The 24,374-nt window shown below is 47.9% G+C and overlaps 2 protein-coding genes across 3 annotated transcripts; both read left to right on the forward strand.

The window, feature by feature from the left end:
* Positions 1-5,458: 5,458 nt before the first annotated feature.
* On the forward strand, positions 5,459-15,333 carry SYNPO2L (synaptopodin 2 like). 2 transcript variants are annotated; one of them, XM_032840283.1, is made up of 4 exons: positions 5,459-5,759; positions 6,975-7,126; positions 7,585-8,102; positions 11,519-15,333. In XM_032840283.1, exons 1-4 carry the CDS (start codon positions 5,655-5,657, stop codon positions 13,657-13,659), a joined length of 2,916 nt encoding a protein of 971 aa, XP_032696174.1. In that variant the 5' UTR covers positions 5,459-5,654; the 3' UTR covers positions 13,660-15,333. The 2 variants fall into 2 exon arrangements, with proteins under 2 accessions (XP_032696174.1, XP_032696182.1); XM_032840291.1 differs by lacking the exons at positions 5,459-5,759; positions 6,975-7,126; positions 7,585-8,102 and adding an exon at positions 9,079-9,358.
* Positions 15,334-16,982: 1,649 nt separating this feature from the next.
* MYOZ1 (myozenin 1) lies at positions 16,983-24,374 on the forward strand. Its single transcript, XM_032840298.1, has 6 exons — positions 16,983-17,333; positions 18,533-18,623; positions 19,765-19,943; positions 21,519-21,762; positions 22,127-22,292; positions 23,863-24,374. The coding sequence occupies exons 2-6, from the start codon at positions 18,551-18,553 to the stop codon at positions 24,092-24,094; spliced, it is 894 nt and encodes a 297-aa protein (XP_032696189.1). The 5' UTR covers positions 16,983-17,333; positions 18,533-18,550; the 3' UTR covers positions 24,095-24,374.

Below are 24,374 nucleotides of genomic sequence, written 5' to 3' on the forward strand. Positions count from 1 at the left end.
TCTCCTTCTGCCGGCTGTTCTGCCTACTTGTGCTCTCTCTCTCTCTGTCAAATAAATAAATAATATCTTTTTTAAAAAATTAAGTAAATAAAATAAAATTTTTCCAGGTGAGGGGCACCTGACTACCCCAGTCAGTAAGGCATTCAACTCTTGATCTCAAGGCTGTAAGTTCGAGCCTCACACTGGGTATGGAGACTACTTAAACATAAAATCTTTTTTTTTAAAGATTTTATTTATTTATTTGACAGAGAGAGATCACAAGTAGGCAGAGAGGTAGGCAGAGAGAGAGAGAAGCAGGCTCCCCACAGAGCAGAGAGCCCGATGCAGGGCTCGATCCCAGGACCCTGAGATCATGACCCGAGCCGAAGGCAGAGGCTTTAACCCACTGAGCCACCCAGGCACCCCTAAACATAAAATCTTTAAAAAAATTTTTTTTGCCAGGTGATTCTAATGTGCCCTCAAGGTTAATTGAAAGTCGCTGGTATTGGGGCGCCTGGGTGGTTCAGTGGGTTAAAGCCTCTGTCTTCGGCTCGGGTCATGATCCCAGGGTTCTGGGATCAATTCCCGAATCGGACTTTCTGCTCAATGGAAGTCTGCTTCCCTTCCTCTCTCTCTGCCTGCCTCTCTGCCTGCTTGTGATCTCTGTCTAATAAATAAATAAAATCTTAAAAAAAAAAAAAAGGAAAGTCGCTGGTATTGCACAATGGCTGACATGTAGCAAGTAATAAATACTTGACCAGTGAGTGAAAGGATATTTAGAGGGGCTCCTGGGTGGCTCAGTCGGTTAAGCATCTGAGTCTTGATTTCTGCTCAGGTCATGATCTTGGGGTCATGGTCTCAGGGTTGTGAGATCAAGCCCTACCTCGGGCTCTGCACTGGTTGTGGAGCCTGCTTAAGATTCTCTCTCTTCGGGTTACCTGGGTGGCTCAGTGGGTTAAGCCTCTGCCTTCAGCTCAGGTCATGTTCTTAGGGTCCCCCGAATCGGGCTCTCTGCTCAGCGGGGAGCCTGCTTCCCCCTCTCTCTGCCTACTTGTGATCTCTCTGTCTGTCAAATAAATAAATAAAAATCTTTAAAAAAAAGAGATTCTCTCTCTTCCTCTCCCTCTGCCCCTCCCCCAGTTTGTTCTCTCTCTCTCTCTAAAATAATAATAATAATAATAATAATAATAATAAAATTTAAATTTTGAGAAAGTACATTTAGATAATCTTTTTACTGATGAGGTCAAGTTACTCCCCAAGCTAATAAATGGTGGAGCAAGATTCCAAGTCCAGTCTAGACACTAAGCCCCAAGTATTTTCTGACTACATGATACACCAAGGCAAACAGCATTTAGCACACCAGTAGAACAGCTATTCCAGGAAACTCTATAGCTTTTGATAACTCTACTTACAGCATCATTATGTTATGATCTATAACAGAAAGAGATCTCTTCGACTACATTCATTAAATGGAAACCTAAAAATAAGTAAAAATTTTATTATTAACATGGGTTGGCATGTTTATGGCACACCATCTGTAGCCATCTTTCCATGACCACCTGTGCACCAGAAGAAGTTATTTAATTTAGCCAATATTTACTGAGAACCCATCACATCAGGCATTGCTCTGTGGCCTGTTGATGGGCTATTGCATATAGTCCTTTCAGATTTCTCACCATCTAGGAAGAAGACAGGCCTATAAACAAACTACAATATTGACTGAGAAGTGCAATAAAAATATGAACGAGATACATATGTTACCCAGAGAAAGGAAGGATTAATTCTATAGAAGGATATTGGGAGATGGGCAGGAAAGGCTTTATGGAAGAGGTAAGAATTCAAGTGGGGTAGGGCTGATTAGAATTCCTCTACATTGCCCAGCATTGCACATTAGAATCATCTGTGGTACTTCTTTTTTTAAGATTTATTTATTTATTTATTTGAGAGAGAGAGAGAGAGAGAGAGAGAGAGAGTGAGTACACAAGCAAGGGGAGAGGTAGAGGAGAAGCAGACTCCCTGATGAACAGGGAGCCCAAGGTGGGCTCAGTCTCCTGACCAGGAAGATCATCACCTGAGCTGAAAGGAAGAGTCAGATGCTTAACCAACTGAGCCACCTAGGCACCCCTTCTGTGGTACTTTTTTAAATGGCAAAACTAGGTGCAACAACATGGTTGGATCTAGAAGGTATAATGCTAACTGAAATAAGTCAGAAAAAGACAAATACCATATGATTTCATTCATATGTAGAATTTAAGAAGTAAAATAGATGAACAGAGAAAAAAGTAATAATAGACTTATTATATATTTATATAAATAAGACTATATATAAACATATATATATATGACTTATATATAAAAAAGACAATAGAGAATAACCTGATGGTTTCCAGAAGGGAAGTGGGTGGAGGAATAGGTGAAATAGATGAACTGACGACCACTGAGTAATGTATAGAATTGTGAAATCACTATATCGTACATCTGAAACTAACGCTGTAACGCTGTATGTTAACTATTATACAGGAATTTAAATAAATAAATAAATTTTGAAAGAAAAATGTACAGGATTTGTACAAAGAAAGTTTAAAACACTTCTGAGGAACATAAGATCAAAACAAACGTAAATGCATCCCATTCATTCATTCATTCATTCACTAAAAATAGCACTTAACAGCACGCCAGGCATTTTTCTAGGCTTTGGAGATACAAAACTGAACAAAACAGAGAAAAATCCTTGCCATCTAGGAATATTCCAGTGGGTAGCAAAATCTAACATGAAAAATATGTCCATTCTCCCTAAATTAATCTATAAAGTTCACAATACCAATAAAAATGCCAATAAGGGGGCACCTGGGTGGCTCAGTCAGTTAAACATCTGCCTTCAGCTCATGTCATAATTTCAGGGTCCTGAGATGGAGCCCAGTGAAAGGCTCCCTGCTCTGCGGGAAGTCAGCTTGTCCCTCTTCCTCTGCCCCTCTGCCCCTCTGCCCCACTCGAGCTCTCTCCCTCTCTCTCAAGTAAATAAATAAATAAATAAATAAATAAATAAATAAATTTAAAATGCCAATAAGATTTTGAGGAAGCAAGGTATATTTAATATTATTGCAAAAATGGAATGTGCATCCTTGCAAAGATTCTGTAAAAAACAAAAAACAAAAAACAAAATCCAAAGTATACTGTGATCCCAAAGTATACCTGTTTAATGTTGCTATGAAAGAATAGAGAGAGCCTGTCCATGATGCCAACGTGAATGAGGCATTAGAGTTATGACTCAATGTTACACTATCAATCATTTCTCCCCAAGAGGGAATATAAAAAGAACCAGATATCCCAGAACAATGAGCCTTGAGGTGGAAGGCTGGCAAAGTTTCTGTGTGTACCTCCCAGACATTAGTCAGAGTCTCGATCTGCTTGGATATACCAAAGGAAAAAAGAAAAAAAAAAAAAACAAGAAAGGGAAGGAGGGAGGGAAGAAAAGAAAGGAAAAGAAAAGAGAACAGAAAAGAAAAAAGAAATAGCATAGACTTAGGACATTCAGAACCCATTGTTAGGCTATCTTAGTGTTTCGTGATACTGGCTTGCATAAAATAAGGGTATGGCAGAAGAATCATGTTCTGGGGCACCTGGGTGGCTCATCGAGTTAAGCCTCTGCCTTCAGCTCAGGTCAACATCTCAGGGTCCTAGGATCAAGCCCCCCATCAGGCTCTCTGCTTAGCAGGGAGCCTGCTTCCCCCCTCATTTTTTTTAAAGATTTTATTTGTTTGACAGAGAGAGAGAGATCACAAGTAGTCAGAGAGGCAGGCAGAGGGGGAGGGGGAAGCAGACTCCAATCCCAGAACCCTGAGATCATGACCTGAGCAGAGGCTTAACCCACTGAGCCACCCAGGCGCCCCTTCCCCTGCCTCTTTGCCTACCTCTCTGCCTACTTGTGATCTCTCTGTCTCTGTCAAATAAATAAATAAAATCTTTAAAAGAGAGAGAGAGAAAAAAAAGAGAGAGAAAAAAGAAGAAGAAAAAAAAGAAAGAGAAAAAAGAGAGAGAAAAAAGGTGTTAAGATGACAATTACGCCTTCATTAAAAAAAAAAAAAGAATTCTGTTCTGTAAAACTCTTGCTGTCTAGATATTCTTGCGTCGTTGCTTATTTAAAAAGTAGAATTAGGGGCACCTGGATGGCTCAGTGGGTTAAGCTGCTGCCTTCGGCTCAGGTCATGATCTCAGGGTCATGGGATCGAGTCCTCCATCAGGCTCTCTGCTCAGCAGGGAGCCTGCTTCCCTCTCTCTCTCTGCCTGCCTCTCTGTCTACTTGTGATCTCTCCCTGTCAAACAAATAAATAAAATCTTTTTTTTTTTTTTTTTAAGTAGGGGCGCCTGGGTGGCTCAGTGGGTTAAGCTGCTGCCTTCGGCTCAGGTCATGATCTCAGCGTCCTGGGATCGAGTCCCGCATCCGGCTCTCTGCTCAGCAAGGAGCCTGCTTCTCTCTCTCTCTCTCTCTCTCTCTGCCTGCCTCTCCATCTACTTGTGATCTCTCTGTCAAAAAAATAAATAAATAAATAAAATCTTAAAAAAAAAAGTAGAATTAGGCTTGGACTTCTAATTTTTGTCAAGTCCCTAAAATTCAGGGGCTAAATGAACAGGGAATTGCAAAGTGGACAATTACAACAGTTGCTGAAAGCGGGAAAGCATTAAAAAAAATGGAAAAAAAAAATAAAATGAGGGGTGCCTGGGTGGCTCAGTGGGTTAAGCCTCTGCCTTCAGCTCCGGTCTTGATCCCAGGGTCCTGGGATCGAGCCCTGCATCGGGTTTTCTCCTCAGCGGAGAGCCTGCTTCCTCCTCTCTCTCTCTCTCTCTCTCTCTCTGCCTGCCTCTCTGCCTACTTGTGATCTCTGTCTGTCAAATAAATAAATAAAATCTTAAAAAAAAAACTAAATAAAATAAAATGAAATAAAACAGCAATACTGGGTACCAGACCAATAAATTCTGAATTCCTAGAGCTGAGACCTGGGAATCATTATATATACACATTAATAGATTATTTCATTATATAATCCTATATGCTGTCTTATATTTGGAAGCCAGGAGCTTTAAAAGCTATACTGCACTCAGCACTGCAGTGAGGTATGGATCTCCATTTTGATTAACAGGCACATTAATACAGCAGGGGGGCACACTTCTGGGGAGCTTGTGAACTTAAGGGACAAATCCAGCCACTTCTTGCCATGGAACTGAAGCCCCTGCTGCTGCCACTTTGAAATGAGCTTTGGAGGAAAGCAGTTGGGATTTGTCTGTGATCCTATCAGGGGAGGCCCAGTCCCTGAAAGTATGTGTATTAGTTGGAGCTAGTACTCGGAGTCCTGAGTGAAAGACCCATGTAGGAGAATGCTCGAAAGGGGAGGGCAGAAGTTTTTACTATAATTAGCTTTGGATGTAATACAGCTGGGGGAGGGAAGGGAGTAGAGCCCGCAACTATTTTGAGCAGGGCTCAGATTGACAGGACATGTGTGCTGGACTGTACCGTTCCCAGGGCCAAGTTGCCTGCCTGTGGTGTGTGGTGTGGGGGGGAAGGCCTGGGGCAGCAGGAGTAGGACAGCCATACAGACAGGCCGGACGGGGTACCAGCGCCTCGACTTCTCTCCCTGGGACACTATCCAAACTCCGAGGGCCATAGGCCAAGCTGAGCGATGGGTGCTGAGGAGAAGGTGCTGGTCACATTGTCAGGGGGAGCCCCCTGGGGTTTCCGACTTCAGGGTGGGGCCGAGCAGAGGAAACCTTTACAGGTGTCCAAGGTAAGGGAGAGCCCCTATGATTGAGGTTTCAGGGAAAGGGGAACCCAGGGGAATCTGGAAAGAGTCATGTGGTGGCCTTTGGGGGAGAGGTGGGAGGCTGTGGAGAAGAGGAGTGGGGGTGGGCAGGTGGGCAGGGAAGCATGCTCGTCTGGTGGGAGGAGTAGTTCCTGTAGTTCCTAAGCACAAGCTTCTTGCGGGGGGTTGGAGGGCTCTTAGAGAAGAATTCCTGGTTTCTGGGGGCAGAAAAAAAGAAAGACTGCCTCAGTTCTCTGTGGCACCATAGAAGCAGGGGCCCAGTTCTGGCCGTCCAGTCTTTGCATTCCTGACTCTATGCCTCTACTCCAAATTCCAGGAATATAGGGAAGGTTCTAATTTTTCTTTAACTATATTGGTATGTGTGAGCTGAGGCTGTCTTACCCAGTCCTGCCCTACCCTGCCCTACCCTGCCCAGGACTTCAGGGCTCCTCTTTCCCATCACCATCACTTTCTCTCATGAAGCAAGACTTTTTAGGTACTAGGAGGGTTATGGCAAGGTCTGGCCTGTCAGATGAAGCTGTTATGTGGTTTCACCACACAGGCTTAGTTTTCTCATCTATAATATGTGGGTAATAACAGTACCTACTTCATAGAACCATTCTCAGGATTAAATGCAATAATACATGTAGAATGCTTGGCACCATACCTAACATTTAGCAACCACTAAACAAATGATAGCCATAATAATAATACTATTATTATTACTTTCCCATATGTACATCCGTGTGCATGCATGGCACACATATACATACACAGCTACAGTCTCCCAGGATCTGCTAGACTCCTTCCAGTCTGGAATAATGTTCTAAAATCTTGACTGTGTAGGTAATGGCTTAGAAAAGAACCATTGGCTAGTAAAGATACTGCCCTTGAAGGGAAATCTTTAGGGGATCCAACTGCCATTTCTAGTACCTCCACTCTGCAGTTTTCCCCAAGCCTCTTTGATCTGGTGATTACCCTGCCTCCCCTCATATGATGTATGATGTATATTACTCCCTGTAATCTGTGCCTTCTTCCCTCTAGATAGGCCCCCTCAACTGCAGCTCCATGTTCCTCCCCATCCTTTCTTACCCTGCAAAGTATATCCCTTCCATGCATAGGTCCTTGCTGTCCTGACTTCTTTCATTCTATTCCCACTTAGAGCCCTCCCTCACCTACAATCTCTCCTCCCAACCTCAGATCCGAAGACGGAGCCAGGCTGGCAGAGCAGGACTCCGAGAGAGGGACCAGCTTTTAGCCATCAATGGGGTCTCCTGCACCAGCCTCTCTCATGCCAGTGCCATGAGCCTCATTGATGCCTCAGGGAGTCAACTGGTCCTCACGGTGCGGAGGTATGGACCCCTCCCACCCCAGCCCAGCTCACCCCCCTAGCCCAGGGCTCCCAATTCCCTGTCTCAGTTCTATGTCTTACTGGCCTGGCTTCAGCTACTACTAAGTGCCCACTTCTGCTTGTAAGTTTGTGCTGGAGTATAGATATTTGTCATTGCCTCCCAGGGGGTTCCAGTGTATCTGCAATTAAGGGCTGGGAGTGGATATGGACTTAGAGGGAGATGTGATGGTAAGGAGACAGACAAGGGCTCAACGTGGGCTCAAAGTACACTCAAATACTCACTTGACACCCCCAGCCCTTCCAGCACATTTGCCTCCCAGTTTGCCTGCAGATCCCCACTCTTCCCTGCCTATTCATTCAGTCCCCTCTCTCCCTCCCTTCCTTCTCCCATCCCTCTGGATCTCACTAGCTGTCAGTCACCCAGCCCATTTCTCAAGCCCTGTCCTCTTTCCCATCCAGGGTAGAGGATGAGGGGCCTGTGCGGTCTCCATCCCCTGGTGAGCTTCAGGTGTTGTCACCCTTATCTCCACTGAGTCCTGAGCCCCCTGGCGCTCCAGTCCCCCAGCCTCTTCAGCCTGGGAGCATCCTCTCACCCCCTGACAGTGAAGCTTACTACGGAGAGACAGACAGTGATGCCGATGGCCCTGCCGCCGCCCAGGAGAAGCCCCGCCGACCCCGCCGCAGAGGCCCCACGAGGCCCTCCCCTCCGGGAGCCCTACCTGATGAGGTCTACCTATCCGACAGCCCTGCAGAGCCAGCACCTGCAGCCGCTAGTCCTCCCAGTCAGGGTGACAGCCGCGTGAGCTCCCCATCTTGGGACGGTGGGACAGCCCTTCAGCTACCCCCAGCCGAAGCCCTGCTGTTGCCCCACGGCCCCCTCCGGCCTGGCCCTCATCTCATCCCTATGGTGGGGCCTGTTCCCCATCCGGTGGCAGAAGACCTCACTACTACCTACACCCAGAAGGCCAAGCAAGCCAGTAAGTGCCCAAACCCTTTTTTCCCTAGTCAGGATCTTTAGGTCTGAATCCTAAATCTACCTCTCCATAACCATACTTTATGCTTTCTTTGGATATAGTCCTGGGGACAAGTGATGAGAGATGAGTAGAAGGGGAAAATAATTATTCTCACAGTCCCCATTATTTTTACTGTTTTAACCAGTTGGGCAAAATGTGTAGGTGGTTCAACCCAACCCAGGAACAGAGTGAGTAGGGAAGTTGGAAAGGGACATGAAATCAACAAAGGGTTTGCTTTTTGTTGTTGCTCTGATTTTGCTAAGTGTAGGACAGGTGAGGGCAGAGTTCAAATATGATGCAGGGGAGTTTTTGGAAGCAGGTCAGGGGTTTTTCAGTGTTAATTTCAGGCATAGCATCAGAGCTACCTTTGACCTTTCTAAGTTCATCTGCGTTCCTGGGGACTGGGAGCATATGGGATAGTCATGAGATCCCTAAGAAGTGGTAGAGGGAGGGATCTTCGACTCCTTATCTTATGCAAGAATGTAAGCCTGGGCAGAAAAAGCCTGTACCACTTATCTCAGGCTCTTTGCTATTTTTGAAGTGAGCTACAGAACAAGGTCTAATGGTGAACTTTCTCCCTGTCCCATGCCTTTTCTCCAGAGACTTTTTCTTGTCATGTTGAAAATCTAGGATTACCCCCTCTAGTTCTCATCTCTCATTCCTCCCCTCTACCATTCTGATTTCTGATCTATAGAGTTTTGTGTGTCTAAGTCTGGAAAGGGGCTAAGGACATTGATTTAGAGTCTGACATCCCTGAGAATGTCCAATATCCCACAAAGAAATTCCAGATGCATGCCCAGGATCCCATGCTTATCCCCAATTCTCATTTTAGCACCCCTCCCTTCCTATGGTGCTGGGTAAGACTGCAGTTAGTTGCTCAGGGATATTTTTAGCCAAGCAGACCTCAGTGTCCAGTGGGGTGGGAGGAAGGGTAGGCAGGTGTCCACGTCCATCACACCGGGGCTTGTGGGGCAGCAGAGAGAAGGGAGGGGGCTAGGCTCCAAAAATAGCACAGTGAGCTCATTCAGCTGCCAGCTCTGGGGACAAGACAAAGGGGCTTTAAAAGGCGTGGGGGGTGGCTCAAGCTGGTCCTGCTCCAGCCAACACTGCATTTCTCGGCATGGAAACCTTTGAGCCCATCAGCCAAGAGCCCTTCAGCCAAGCCAGCTGCAACAAAGCCCCAGATCCAGCTTCTGGGCTCCAAGACCCATTCTATGCAGGTACTACCCTCTCATAGCCAAGAGAGTTCTGGGATCTAGAATGGAGGGGAATACATCAAAGGTTTAGGAAGAGATGTCTTTGGGAAAGGTCTTATTCCCTTATTCCTTCCTCCTTTTTGACTTCTTCTTCCTTCTTTTCTCAGGAGAGTTTCACTGCCCCTTTCTCAGAATGGGCTGATGCTATGGCCACATGTCAAAGGGGTTTGTGACCGCATGAGCTATAGAAAACTCATGGGGAGGGAGTGTGTGTGAGAGAAAGAAGTGTGAATCTGTGAATACATGAAGGCATGTATATGGGAATCCATGGGAGAATATATGCGTGAACAAGCAAGTGTCTGTATACATGTGTACCTGGTGTCAAGAAAGCTTTAATAGTCATAGTTACTCACCGTGGGCCTCAGGGCTGCCATGAAATGCTAAATTTACCTACACTACCTCATTTAGTCCTCATAGCAATCCTATGAGATAGCCATTATCATGCTCATTTACCAATGAGAAAAATGAACTTCAATGAAGTGAGGTAACTCTACCAAGAACAAAAAACCCGAACTGAACCCTGACTCCAGTGCCTATCTCTCACGCATAGCACAATCTGTAGTACAAACGTTGGGATGGGTGGCATGAAAGCCCTAACTAGAAAGGAGCTTGGTATCTTGAGTGGAAAGTGGATGGAATTTCAAGAATTTTTCAGGAGGAACTGGGGATCATAGATCAGAGAGAATCTGTGCCTAAGGCAGGGTCCTAGCAGCAGGGCAGGCTCTCCCATTTCCTGGCCCCACCTCCCAGGCACCACATGGCATGGGAAGCCCTGCCCAGGTTCCCCTTCCTACCTAGTCCTTCTGTGGCTGCCTGTTAGTGGCTCTCTACCTAGAAGGCTGACCCCCAAAGAAGCCCACCCCACTCCAACCCCAACTGGGTGGGGGTTGGTGGTGGAATATATTTAGCTGGTGACCTTGAGATATCCTAAAGATTTGGAGGGTTGCACTGGAGAGCAGCACTCTGGCTTTTCCTGCATCTCGGATCTGAGGCTATCCCTGGCTGTGAGTAGCAGGGGTGTGAAGCACAGAGGGGTGTCCTGGTGGTTGGAAGGCCAATATCAGTTCTAAAATTTTGTCCAAACTGTTAGCAACAGGGTATCTGCAGGGGCAACTGGGAAGGAGTATGCATGTGTGTGAAGGTATTTGAGTGACTGTGTTTTTGTGGGGGTACATGTGTATTTATATGTGTATATGTGAACTAGGGTGTATATAAGCTGGGGTTTATGTGAATGAGAGAGAAAAGTACATATGAGAGAATATGCCCATAACTGCCTCCACTAGACCCATATTCTTTTTTTTTTTAAGATTTTTATTTATTTCACAGAGAAAGAGATATCACAAGTAGGCAGGCAGAGAGAGAAGGGGAAGAAGGCTCCCTGCTGAGCAGAGAGCCCGATGCGGGGCTCAATCCCAGGACCCTGAGATCATGACCTGAGCTGAAGGCAGACGCTTAACCCACTGAGCAACCCAGGCGCCCCTAGACCATATTCTTGTTGAACTGTGTGGTGGGTGTTATTTCCATGAATGTGTATGATGTGAACTACATAATGTGGGTGGAATTGTGAATAAAGATCCTTCTTCCTAAGGGTCCTTTGTGTCCCTATCATAGGGGTAAAGGGTGGGAAGAGGAGATAAGTCCCTAAGTTGCTGAAAAACCCCCTAACATGGTCTCATTTTATCTCTCCCTGGGACCTGCCTCATCTCCCTGGCTGCCATGGGAAGTGATTGTCCTCTACCCTACCCCCCATCCCCAGCATTGCCAGCCAGCCAGGAATGGTGGGAGGCAGGGGAAGAATGTATGCGGGGTGTGTAAGAGCACATCTCCAGGAAGATAGAAGCAGAGTAGATGGGAGAGAGGTAAGTAGAAGAGCTGTGATCAGAGTGGTGTCAGGGAGCCAACTAGACTCTGCCTTCCCTTCAACTGTCCTTGGTTTCACCTTTCACCTACCACTCTGCCCCAAGTCGGAGGACTTTATTACAGGCAAGAGATACTGTGGATCAGGCCAGTTAAAAGACAAGGTGGGAGGACTGCAGAAAGTGGCTGGGCTGGGGTTGGGGTGAAAGCCGTGGGGAACAGGACTAGAAGAGGTTCACTGACTATTCTCCCTCCCGGCCTCCTCAGAACTGCAACGGGCAGAGAGTCTCCAAGAGAAGAGTGTGAAGGAGGCCAAGACCAAATGCCGGACGATTGCATCCCTACTAACTGCAGCCCCTAATCCCCACTCCAAGGGGGTGCTTATGTTTAAGAAACGACGGCAGAGAGCCAAGAAGTACACCCTAGTGAGCTTTGGGGCTGCGGCTGGGACAGGTGCTGAGGAAGAAGACGGGGTCCCTCCAACGAGCGAGTCGGAGCTGGACGAGGAGGCGTTCTCTGACGCCCGCAGCCTCACCAACCAGTGCGACTGGGACAGCCCCTATCTGGATATGGAGCTGGCCAGGCCAGGCTCAGCTGCAGCAGAGGCCCAGGGCGGGCAGCTGAGTGAGGCCTCGGGCAGAGGGGCCCAGCTCTTTGAACAGCAGCGCCAGCGCACAGCCTCCAGCACCCAGGAGGCGGCGCAGGATGGTCCAGCGGCCATGCCCAACGGGCAGGGCCTGCAGTCACCACCTCGAGCCCAGAGTGCTCCTCCGGAGGCGGCTATGCTCCCATCCAGCCCTTCACCAGCCCCTGTAGCCAGCCCCAGACCCTTCTTCCCAGGCGGTGGAGCCCCAACCCCAGCTCCAAACATCTTTAACCGATCAGCCAAACCCTTTACCCCAGGTCTACAAGGGCAGCGGCCAGGTACCACTTCGGTTATTTTCCGGCCCTTAGCTCCCAAGAGGGCGAGCGAAAGCCTGGGAGGCCTCAGCTCCGCCCCACCGCCCTTCCAGTCCCCTCCACAGGGACCCACCCCTCTGCCCAGCCACGTGCCAGCCTCCGGTTCCCCCAGCACTCCACGCTCCTCGGGCCCCGTGACAGCCACCAGTTCCCTGTACATCCCAGCCCCCAATCGTCCTGTAACGCCAGGAGGAACCCCAGAGCCTCCCGCTCCTCCTAGCGCCGCTGCCATGACCTCCACCGCTTCTATCTTCCTATCGGCCCCTCTGCGACCCTCTGCGCGCCCAGAGGCTCCCGCCCCAGGCCCCGGGGCACCTGAGCCCCCCAGCGCTCGGGAGCAGCGCATCTCCGTGCCAGCTGCCCGCACTGGCATCCTCCAGGAGGCCCGGCGACGGGGAACCCGGAAGCAGATGTTTCGTCCGGGAAAGGAGGAGACGAAGAACTCGCCCAACCCCGAGCTGCTATCGTTGGTGCAGAACCTGGATGAAAAACCCCGCGCGGGCGGAGCGGAATCCGGTCCAGAGGAGGATGCTCTGAGCCTCGGGGCTGAAGCCTGCAACTTCATGCAGCCACCAGGGGGCAGGAGTTACAAGACTCCGTCTCACGTGACACCTAAAACCCCGCCTCCGATGGCACCCAAGACTCCGCCCCCGATGGCTCCCAAGACTCCACCTCCAGTGGCTCCTAAACCCTCGTCTCGAGGGTTCCTTGATGGTCTAGTGAATGGGGCAGCGCCTTTGGCTGCAATCCCTGAGCCCACAAGGCTTCAGGGCAGGGGTGGGGAGCTGTTTGCCAAGCGGCAAAGCCGAGCAGACAGGTATGTGGTGGAAGCTACACCTAGTCCTGGCCTTGGCCCTGGCCCTCGTCCCAGAAGCCCTTCCCCTACACCCTCACTGCCCCCTTCCTGGAAATATTCACCCAACATCCGTGCCCCACCTCCTATTGCTTACAACCCACTGCTCTCACCCTTCTTCCCCCAGGCTGCCCGAACTCTCCCTAATAAGGCCCAGTCCCAGGGTCCTCGGGCGACCCCCAAGCAGGGTATCAAGGCTCTGGATTTCATGCGGCACCAGCCCTACCAACTTAAAACTGCCATGTTCTGTTTCGATGAGGTTCCCCAGACTCCTGGCCCCAGCTCCTTAGGGCCCCCCAAAACTGCCCGAGTGCAAGAGATCCGCCGATTTTCCACTCCAGCACCCCAGCCCACTGCAGAACCCCTGGCCCCCACTGTACTAGCCCCCCGAGCAGCCACTACATTGGATGAGCCCATCTGGAGAGCAGAGCTGGCCTCAACCCCTGTCCTTAGCCCAGCCCCTCCTCCAGACTCTCCCAGAGGTCTTGGGACTTCCCCCAGCTCCTGTGGCTTCCAGGTAGCCAGGCCCCGGTTCTCAGCCACCAGAACTGGATTGCAGGCTCATGTGTGGAGGCCAGGGGCAGGCCACCACTGAGCAGGGCACAGCTCCCAGGACCAAGGAGAGATGGAACACCCAGTTCCTAAAGTTGCTTCTCCTACCCATCCCATGTCCTCTCTCAGGCATTTGGAGGCTAAATTCCCTCCTGCCAGAGATAGTTTTGGAGTTGGTGTCCCATCCTCCTGGCTCCCAACCTCCCTGCTGCTTTGCAACCTATTATCTCTGCTTTGTTATCTGTGCTTCTCTTTGTCTCTGTTGTTCCTTGCGTCAATCTCTCTATCTCAATCTGCACCCATGCCCCTCCGCTGGTCTCTATTTCTCTACATTTGTGCTTTCTGTGAATCTCATTTTAACATTCAATGAGAAGCACATGGAGAAGTTACTAGTGAGACCTCAGGCAAGAAGTTCACCATCAGGCAGGACTCAAAGGGACTGACTTGCTCTCTGTTTTCCCCAAATCGCTTGCTACTCCTCACTTTCGTTTCCCAAGCTTGGCTGGCATATATCTAGATATGTATGTGAGTGTGTGTGTGTATGTGTATGTGCAAGTGTGTTTGGCCACAGATGTGTTCTTATGCCTGGGGCAAGAGTAAGAGGAGTGGTCTAAATAAAGACCCAATCTGGGTCTTCCCTCTATACTGATTAAAGAAGGGTCAGATAGCTCCTCATGGAGAGTCTAGTGAGGAGAAAGAGATTGACTGAAATTTAAGACCAGTGCTTGTAGCAGCGGTATAGCATCTTGTGAAACTCACAGATTATGAGAAGACCTGAAGGGCAGGGGCAGTATGTAAGGGCTGAGTTATACCAGCTAGACCCAGAACAGAACTCAGAATTCTATTCAGGGGGTGCCTAGCTGGCTCAGTTGGAGAAGCATGTGACTCTTGATCTCAGGGTTGTGAGTTAGAGACCCACACCGGGGGTAGAGAGCACTTAAATGAATGAATGAATAAAATAAATAAATAAATAAATAAATAAATAAATAGTTCTATTCGTCAGGATTTCAGAAAGAGGCCATTTAAGAGGCCCATGCCGAGCTACAAGCTTCCAGGAAGTGAAAAAGAAAGGCAGAAAATTTCCTCTGGAATGGAAAAATGATTGGCTTCATTGCTTCATGCACCTGGGACAGAAAGGAGGGGGGAAAGAGCCATGGTGTGGAAAGTGAGGCAGAAACCAGGAGCAGAGTGAATGAATGAAATTGACTGAGCCACAGGGAAGAGCATGGGGGGAGAGAGAGCAGTTTTGGCAGACAGGAGAGTTGGGTTTCAAGAAACTCACCGTGTACAACGGGGACTAGGAAAAAAATTTGAGAGAGAAGAATGCATTTGTTAGAATGAGGACAGATGATGGTCGGGGGATGTGAGAGTGTGGGCTGAGTGTCAAAAGAATAAGTAGTGTCTGTTCTACCTCCTTTGAGTTTGTCCTTCTACCTTCTGCAGCTTGTCATGATGACCTGGGAAAGTGCAAGGAAATAACCCAGAGCCAGAACCTCTTTTCAGCCCAACCCCATCCCCCGCACCCTAGCTGTTGTTCCTTTTCAGCTTCAGGTCCTGATCTCTGATCCTAAATGGGTATGGACTCCCCTCTCACCATGACCACCACCAGTCAGCCACGTTTGCTGCTTGATCTGGATTGATCGTTTCCTTTGCATATTGAGTGTGAGTCACAGTACTTTGGTTTGTGCACAAGAATAAACTTAAGTTCCAAACCTTCTGTCGCCATCATCTCTTGTAGTTTTATACCCAAATCCTGATTCTTCTCCATCTTCTCTAACCCGTTTCCCAATCTCCTGATTCCTTACTTCTTTTTCCACTCCTGCCCTATTTTTCACTCTTTGTCCTTCACTCCCTGGTCTTTTGCTCTTCTGTCCCACTCAGATTTAGCCACCTCCACCATTCCTTTTGGTTCTCTCTCCCTACATTCTTTATCCAGATTCTTTCCTTTTCCATCTCCTGCTCCACACTTCCCAGTCAAGTCCTCAATTTCAGAACCAAGAGGAGTGGAAAGGCCCTTTGAGCCTTTGCCATCATCATTTCCTAGCTCTCTGGGGGAAGCAATGATGTTTCTATGGGAAAGCAATGCCTGGAGGTGACGGTGGGGTGGGAGAGGGAAGGAGAAAGAGGGTGGATCAGTGTAGATAGAGTCTACTACAGAAGAGAAGGCACTGGAGGCAGGCTAGAATTAAGGACTTCTGAGAAAGTGCTGTTACTCCAGCAGGGGGCATATTTGTGCAAATAACCAGGCCCAGGACCCTGATGCTCCCGTGTCAGTTTCAGAATTCCAAAGGAAGGGCCCATTGAGCTGTAGGTTGACTATTGTCTTCATCCACTTGGTAGTTTTAGGTACTCAATCACAGGAGACCAAAATTTTGATTTGTTTTTGTTTTTGAGAGTAGGTTGGTGGTGATGACAAAAATCACCATTTGCCATTTTTATTTTTTCTTTTAATTGCTTCTTTGGGTTGGGAGGGAATGGAGAAGGAGGATAAAAGATGAGGGACCTGGAGGCTAAACTGGTCTAGGCAGAGGCCAACTAGAGGGGTGCAGGATGATCTTTCAGTCCCTGGCCTGAGCTTGGAAAGTTCAGGATGTGAAAAGGACACGGTCAGGAAGAGCAGAGAGCTCACAAAGCGACAGAGGAGCATTCTGGAAGCTGCAAAGTCACTTCCTAAAGCTGCCATAACAAGATGGTGGTGACTGAAATAAAAGTGCAGCAGCCGCTGGTTCCAAAACCTGAGCAGGTGGAAGAGAGTCCAAGATGTTCATGCAGCTACTGAGGACAGGTCTGGGTAAATGACAGGCTTCCCTCATGGAGGTTCTCAAACTTGTACCCTTGCCCAGGGGATCCTCTGGAAGAGTATGAATGGGACAGTCTAGACCCTAGGGAATGTGTGCTCCCTTTGAAGAAAGTCCCAAGTGGGAACCCTGGAGAGAAAAGGACCTGGCATACATGTACTTCTCAGACATCAACATGTGTCCTGCAAAGCAGGCCGAACTGAGCACCCCAATAGCATATGGGGATGAAAAGGCAAAAACTGGTCAAGTCTTCCCCACATCATCTTTGACATCATAGGAAGCACTGGATTTTGTTAATTTGGTTCCTTAGCCTCCCCAGATCTAGCTTTTCAGGAAAGACCAACCCATTAAGGAACTTTCAATGAGCAGCTAGCTCCATTGTGTACAGACTTCCTTTCCCCAAACACAGCACCTTAAGCCGTCCCACCCCCAAAATGCACCTACATGTCCCTCCAGCTCCAGCCTGGATTGGTTTTGAGTGGCTCTCCAGACATGTTCTCCACATTCTTTCTCTCCCACTCTGAATTCTTATCCACCACTTTCTGCTTGCTTCCTCTTTCCATTTCAGTTTTCAATTTCTCCGCGAATGCTTCTTTGATTCTCGGACCTTAGGTGCTAAGAAAGGGGAATCCTTAGGCAGTCTGATCCCTGGCTCAGACAGCTAAGTGGGAGAATCCCAAAGGCCATTCCTCCCCTTCCTGAGCCTCTGGGCAATGAGGGCGGGATCTTGGTTCCAGGGTCTCAGTACCCCCAGTGCCATTTGAGCCGCTTGTACTCATCATCTCTATTAATAACTCCCTCCCTCCTCCACTGCCAGTGCTGCCCCCACGCCTGCCCAGCTCGGGTTCTCCGGTCACAGCAGTTCAGTCCTCCAAAGCTGCTGGACCCCAGGGAGAGCTGACCACCGCCTGAGCAGCCGGTAAGTTTCCAGTTTTATGGCCAGAGGGGCTAGAGCCCATTCTGTTGACTGCTGTGTCTGTGTCCGTAATTGTGACCCTTGATCCTCCCTTATCCATGCCCTGCTTCCAGCTGTTTAATTCAGGGGAGCCACAGAGTTGGAAGGAGAGGGGCCCAGGAAGGTGGGGGAATGGAGATGTTGGAGGACGCACTAGAATAGTAAGAAGGGATTCTGAGAGCCTGGATGGAAAGAAAAAGAACTTAGCCAGTTAGGGCTGAGAAAGGGATAGTGAATGCCCATTTAGCAGTTCCTGGAGTCTGACCTTAGCATACCCCATTAAGTTAGTAGAATTGCAGACATGTTGTGAAACAAGACTCAGCAGAAGACAGTGTTTTGCTGAGTGTCAGCTTCTGTCAAGGAGGGGCTGGAGTTTGAATCTTTTCCCAGCTTGTCCCCCTCCACTGCCAGATTCCATTATTATGTTCCTGTCCCCCATCAATTCCCAACTGTTATGGTCTTGTTGAATTGACATGCATCAGGGTTCAAATGCTCTCAGCCCTCCTCTCCATTCTAGCTCTGGGGCCTGGGGCAGGAGTGACTGAAAGGGAGCAAGGAACACTGCTGTGACCTCCCAGGCCACACTCCAGCTGGCCCAATAGGGGAGCAACAACCTCTCCTTCCTATGGAGAATGTTTTTGGCTGAATCTCCTCAACCCTGGCAGAACATTTTTCTGCCACAATGGGGCTTGAGGAAGATTGAAGAGAGACCAGAGTTTGGGAGTGACAACCCCAATCTGAGAGCCCCATAAAAATAAAAACTTAAAGTCACACCAAGCCAATGAAACCTGGGTGCAGTACCCTGTCTGTGTGTTATCTGTTTGTTTTACCCATTGCCCCAACATATACTATGTTCCTAATTCCTGTACGAACTCTATTTACACAGTAGAAAAGAGGCTGATAGAAGTTAGGAGCAGAGGGCACATCTCTACTTTCTGCCTTGCCTCCAAGAAAAGAGAAGTCCTAAAGCAATGGATTTTTACCTTTTGGTGGCGGGGGGCGCTGGGGGGGGATTTATTTATTTATTTATTTATTTAAAAATTTCATGAAACCCCTTCACCTGAAACCCTTAACCCCAGGTTAAGAAGTACTGCCTTCTTAGTAGATACCCCCCCTTCCCAGTTCCTGTCCACCCTCCAACTCCCCCTTCCCACTTTACCCAGGTTGCCTCTGCCTCCACAATGCCACTCTCAGGAACCCCAGCTCCCAACAAGAAGAGGAAATCCAGCAAGCTGATCATGGAACTCACTGGAGGTATGGCATGTTTGTACCCACATAGTGTAGGACTTCTTGTAGAGAGCATCTCAGGCCCAAGAGTCCAAGAAAAATCATAAAGTTGTATATGTCTTAAGGTGAAGAGATGTGAAGGGACAAGAGAAATTCTGGGGGATGGGGGCAGGAAGAAAAATGGAGAAAGGATTCAACACTGACCCCTCACCCTTCCACCCTTTTCACCTTGTAATGTGAGACAATAATATTCTTGCCATATCACCCATGCAGGTCCAGGACAACAGGGCTCACAGATTGGTGAGGTATGTTTGAGGAAGAGAATAAATATATATGACACACATATATGAGACTGGCACACAGCAAAGTCTTAATAAATGGTTAACTTCCTTACTTTCTACCCCAGAGCTAGGGAGCCTGTGTAAGCACTTAAAATGGAAAAATACTCAGGCAGTTTTTCCTGGGGGGCAGTAGGACTATACGCATGTAAAGAGCTGTCCCAATACCCAGAGGGTGTCTGTAGTCAGAGTTCACTGAGAGGAAAAGAAGGGGAAGGAGTTAAGACAAATCCGTATTTATTTTTTAAATATTTTATTTTATTTATTTATTTATTTATTTAGGAGAGACAGAGATAGTGAGAGAGAGAGAACATGAGCAGGAAGGAGGGGGAGAAATAGATTCTCTGTTGAGCGGGGAGCCTGATGCAGCGCTTGATCCCAGGACCCTAGGATCATGACTCGAGCAGACACCCAACTGACTGAGCCACCCAGGTGCCCCGACAAATCTGTATTTAGATGTGGTGTTGGCCTTTGGGCTTGCCCGCATGCATAGTTTCACCAGTGGTCTCCATCCATGATGTCCCTATAGTCCTTTTGCCCCGCACCCCATGCCTGTGAACCTTCTGCTTCATTCACCCTCTCCACTCTATCATCCCCACTGCTCCCACTCTGCATTCCAGTTCCCGCGCATCGTCTCCAACCCCAAACCCAGGAAATAAAAATCTCTCACAAACAAGGTACAGTTTGACCAGATGTCACAGACAGTATCTGCTTCCCTCTGTCATCTCTGCAGGAGTCACAAACTTAGTTGTGGATGGCATCAGTATTCTGAAACTAGAAAACCCTACTTTACTCTTGTCCTTGTCTCTTCCTCCCCACCTCCCTGAAAGGTGGACGGGAGAGCTCAGGCCTGAACCTGGGCAAGAAGATCAGTGTCCCAAGGGATGTGATGTTGGAAGAGTTGTCGCTGCTCACTAATAGGGGCTCCAAGATGTTCAAACTGCGGCAGATGCGGGTAGAGAAATTTATTTACGAAAACCACCCTGATGTCTTCTCTGACAGCTCAATGGTGAGTTTGGAACTTTACAACTCTCATAGCCCTGTGCCTCTTCTGACAGCTTCTTCATAAGCCCTCAATCTCCCAAATACCACCAACCTCACCTCCCTGCAAATTTATAAGCTTATGAAATCCCCAGATATATTAACCCCCTCACAGCTCAGGGTGAGTTACAGCCCACCTTGGAAATTCAGTCTCTGTCTTAGAGCTGGTGAAGGGGAAGGGGTGAAGAGTACACACCCTCAGGGAGAAAATTCCTTCCCAGCATGGCCAAGTGTTAAGGATAGGACTGCCAGAGAAGACACAGGATACCAAATCCTGTATTTTAAAGTTGAGATATGCATGAATAATTTTTTAGTAAAGTATGTCCCATGAAATATTTGAGACATAAAAATTCAATTCAATTTTTAAAACACAGGATACCAGTTAAATTTTAATTTCAGATATATAATGAATACTCTCTTACATATAAATATGTGCCACACAATATTTGGAGTGTAATTATAGTAAAAAAGTATTTGTTGTGTATCTGAGATTTAACTTTAACTGGTGTCCTATAATTTTATTTGATAAATCTGGCAACCCCAGGAAGAGGCAAGTGCTTTTTATAACCATCTTCTTCTTGAACCATTCTTTTACCTAAAGGGTCTGTCTAAGGATTCCATGAAACTATCCTCTAAGATCCCGTGTCCCCTAGTGAGGATCCTTTTCCCAAGAGAGGTAGGGATTGGAAGGGTGCCAGGCACAAGATGTTATAGCTGAGAAGGAGGGGATCTTCTCCATTACCTTTCTTCCCCCTCCACCTTTACTGGGCAGCCAGGGGAAGTAGAAATAGATGCCTACATGGGCCAGAGGCAGGAGTGTCTGTCATTGGTCCTTACGTAGGAGCAGAGCAAAAATGCTGAGCCGGTCATATCTAACTTTAGGAGTCCAAAAGCCCTCGTCCCTGGCTGGGTCTGATTACACTGGTTGGAGGAGAGGGATGTGCATGGTGGGGTGGCTAGGAGAGCCTCCTGAAGGAGTTGGTGGGGTTATTTTTAGGCTTTGGGGTGGAATCCAGGGTTGCCCTTTTGGTCACCCTTCCCCCTACCTGCTACAGTTTCACGGCCAGGAGGTCTTGGTTCAACAGGCATCAAGAAGAAAAAGGAGAAGAAGAGAAAGAGAAAGAAGAGAGCTCTGCCTTTTAGAGAAGATTAAAGAAGCGGACAGGGCAGAGATCTACCTCTTCAAATTAAGCCTGGGTTCTCTGTCCCAACCCCATCCTTTTAAATTTTAGCTGAGCAGAAATTTTGGTCCTTTTTGCCTTGTTAAGGATCGGAAAGGGAAGTATAGAGAATGAATTGTCCCCATCTTAAGGTGTAATTGGAGGAACTGAGCCAGGGGTGTCCTATCCCTAAAGGAGAGTTTAATTCCTCTCAGCCTGGTTATCCACTGTCCACATATTGGAGAGGGAATCTCAGAGGATTCAGTGTCTTTTGTTTAGCCATGGTCTCTGATCATGTCCTCCTTGCTGTGCATACCCATATCTTTCTATATTCCCCTGTACCCATTGCCTAACCTTCCCCTCACTTTGTCCTTTCTTTTCAGGATCACTTCCAGAAGTTCCTTCCCACAGTTGGGGGACAGCTGGGCACAGCTGGGCAGGGATTCTCCTACAGCAAGGGCAGCAGTGGAGGCCAGGCAGGGGGAAGTGGCTCTGCCAGACAGTATGGCTCTGACCAGCAGCACCATCAGGGCTCTGGATCTGGATCTGGGGGTACAGGTGGTCCAGGGGGCCAGACGGGCAGAGGAGGAGCTGCTGGAACAGCAGGAGCTGGTGAGACAGGAACAGGCAAGTATCCTTACCCAAGAGTAATGTGTTTGGTCCCTAGAGCAGAGATGTTCCCAGGAATAATACCTAGATTGGGTTTAGGGAGCAAGGGAGGCCTGCTGAAATGCCTCGATGGACCCTCTGGGACCAGGAGAACACCAAGATGTGTCTATTTCACCCAGAAGCCTTGTTTTTCAGCCTTTCTGGCTTTTCAGTTTTGGTCACAGATCTATGCTATCATTATCCATGAAACTAGCACAATTACCAGGATGTTATATTTGTGGTCTCTGGCCCCAACAAGTTCCTTAGCGCAGGGATGTAAGACTAACTTCCACTGGCTACTAACTGTTATTATTGACTTAATTTTCTCTCCCATGGCTGTCAGGAGACCAGACAGGCGGAGATGGAAAACATATCACCGTGTTCAAGACCTATATTTCCCCATGGGAGCGAGCCATGGGGGTTGACCCTCAGCAAAAAGTGGAGCTTGGCATCGACCTGCTGGCCTATGGGGCCAAACCTGAACTCCCCCAATATAAGTCCTTCAACAGGTAGGGGTTATGAAGAAGGAACCAGATGCTTTCCAGTGTGTGGAACAGTGTCCTCAGCTGGGACGGACACTTTGGTTCAAATGTTCCAGAAGGAGGCTGAGGAGGGAGGCAAGGCCCTAATAGAAGGCCTTTGTTTTTTTCACTTTAGTCCAGAGAAACAGAGCAGTATGATGAAGGAAACATTTGCTGGGGGGCAAGATTTTAGTTCACTGTACTACTTACTAGTTGTGCTGGTCATGGGGAAATCACTGCACTTCTGAGCCTTGGTTGTCTTGCTGTAAAACAGGAATAATATAGAATGCCTGGGTGGCTCAGTCAGTTGAACATCTGCTTTGGGCTCAGGTCATGGTGGGTCCTGGGATTGAGCCCTGTGTTGGGCTCCCCGCTAGTAGAGAGTCTGCTCCTCCCTCTCCCTCTGGTCCTCCCCCCCATGCTCGTGCTCGCACTCACTCTCTCTTTCTCAAAAGAATAAATAAGAAAAAAATTTTTAAAGGGAATAATACATTACATGTTTAAAGGACTCTTGAGGTTCCCTTCATTTAAGGTTAGGATTCCATTACTGTCCTTGTAGTATGATTCTATTTTTTGTACTCTAGTAAGGTTTAAGTATCTATTCTTTTCGAATTTGGCTTCTTTGGACTGTGGGTAGGAGATCTGTGTGAAAGCAGAACAGGGAAACACCAGAGAAGTGGTTTTTATTTTAAGATTTTATTTATTTATTTGACAGAGAGAGATCACAAGTAGTCAGAGAGGCAGGCAGAGAGAGAGAGAGAGAGAGAGAGAGAGAGGAGGAAGCAGGCTCCCTGCTGAGCACAGAGCTGGATGCAGGGCTCGATCCCAGGACCCTGGGATCATGACCTGAGCTGAAGGCAGAGGCTTAACCCACTGAGCCACCCAGGCGCCCCTAGAGAAGTGTTTTGTATTTGATCCTAAATAACCTGAATTTTCCAGGCAATGTTAATTCCTCTCACCAGGCCAGGGCTATCCACTGGAGGTGGGCTAGGGATTGTGAGTGTGTGGGGAAGGGGATGGTGTCTCTACATTGTAATTTAAGGTGGTCTTAGAGTCTTGGGTCTGTAATGTCTGAGTCACAACTCTCCATGAAACTCTTTATCCAGTACCCACTAGACTCCTTTTCTCATTATTAGCTCTGGGGAAACAAGCAAACCAGGAGTGGGGAATGGAGTACTAAGGGAGAAGAATAAGGAGTGCAGAAGCAATCCTTTTTTTTTTTTTTTAAATAAAGACTTTATCCATTTGAGATAGAGAGAGAGAGAGAGAGAAACCATATGAGCAGGGAGAGGAGCAGAAGAGGGAGAGGAACAAGCAGACTCCCTACTAAGCACGGAACCTGACTCTGGGCTCAACGTGGGGCTTAATCCCAGGACCCCAAGATCATGACCTGAGCTGGAGTCAGAAGCTTAACCAACTGAACCACCCAGGCACCCTGCAGGAGCAATCTTAAACTAAAATTCACAAACTTCCCCATCCCCCAAACAGGGTAACATCTTATTGATAAAGTTGTTCCTTTTATTCTGATTTTTAATTAAATAATGTGTCCCCTTTCCAGGACAGCAATGCCTTATGGTGGATATGAGAAGGCCTCCAAACGCATGACCTTCCAGATGCCCAAGTTTGATCTGGGGCCCCTACTGAGTGAACCCCTGGTCCTCTACAACCAAAGTCTCTCCAACAGGCCTTCTTTCAATCGAACCCCTATTCCCTGGATGAGCTCTGGGGAACCAGTAGACTACAATGTGGATATTCGGATCCCATTGGATGGAGAAACAGAGGAGCTGTGAGGTGTTTCCTCTTCTACTTTGCATCAGTTTTCTCTGATCAGGTTCCAATTTGGAAAGTGAATGCTGAGCAGGATACTCCTACTATAAATCCAGTATCCTTGTGGGAATGGAGGAAAAAAAGAGGGAGATACTTGTTTTTCTAGTCTTCACTCCAAGTCCCCACTCCAAGAATCTCACCAACTCAGAGCTCCCCTTCCACTTGCTCTGTATGGAACCTGCTCTTTTATGGAATTTGCTCTGCCACCGGTAACAGCCAATAAACTTCAAGGAAATGAACTCA

Source organism: Lontra canadensis, unplaced genomic scaffold (genome assembly GCF_010015895.1).
Source record: "Lontra canadensis isolate GAN:19392208 unplaced genomic scaffold, GSC_riverotter_1.0 scaffold3, whole genome shotgun sequence".
NCBI classification, from domain to species: Eukaryota; Metazoa; Chordata; class Mammalia; order Carnivora; family Mustelidae; genus Lontra; species Lontra canadensis.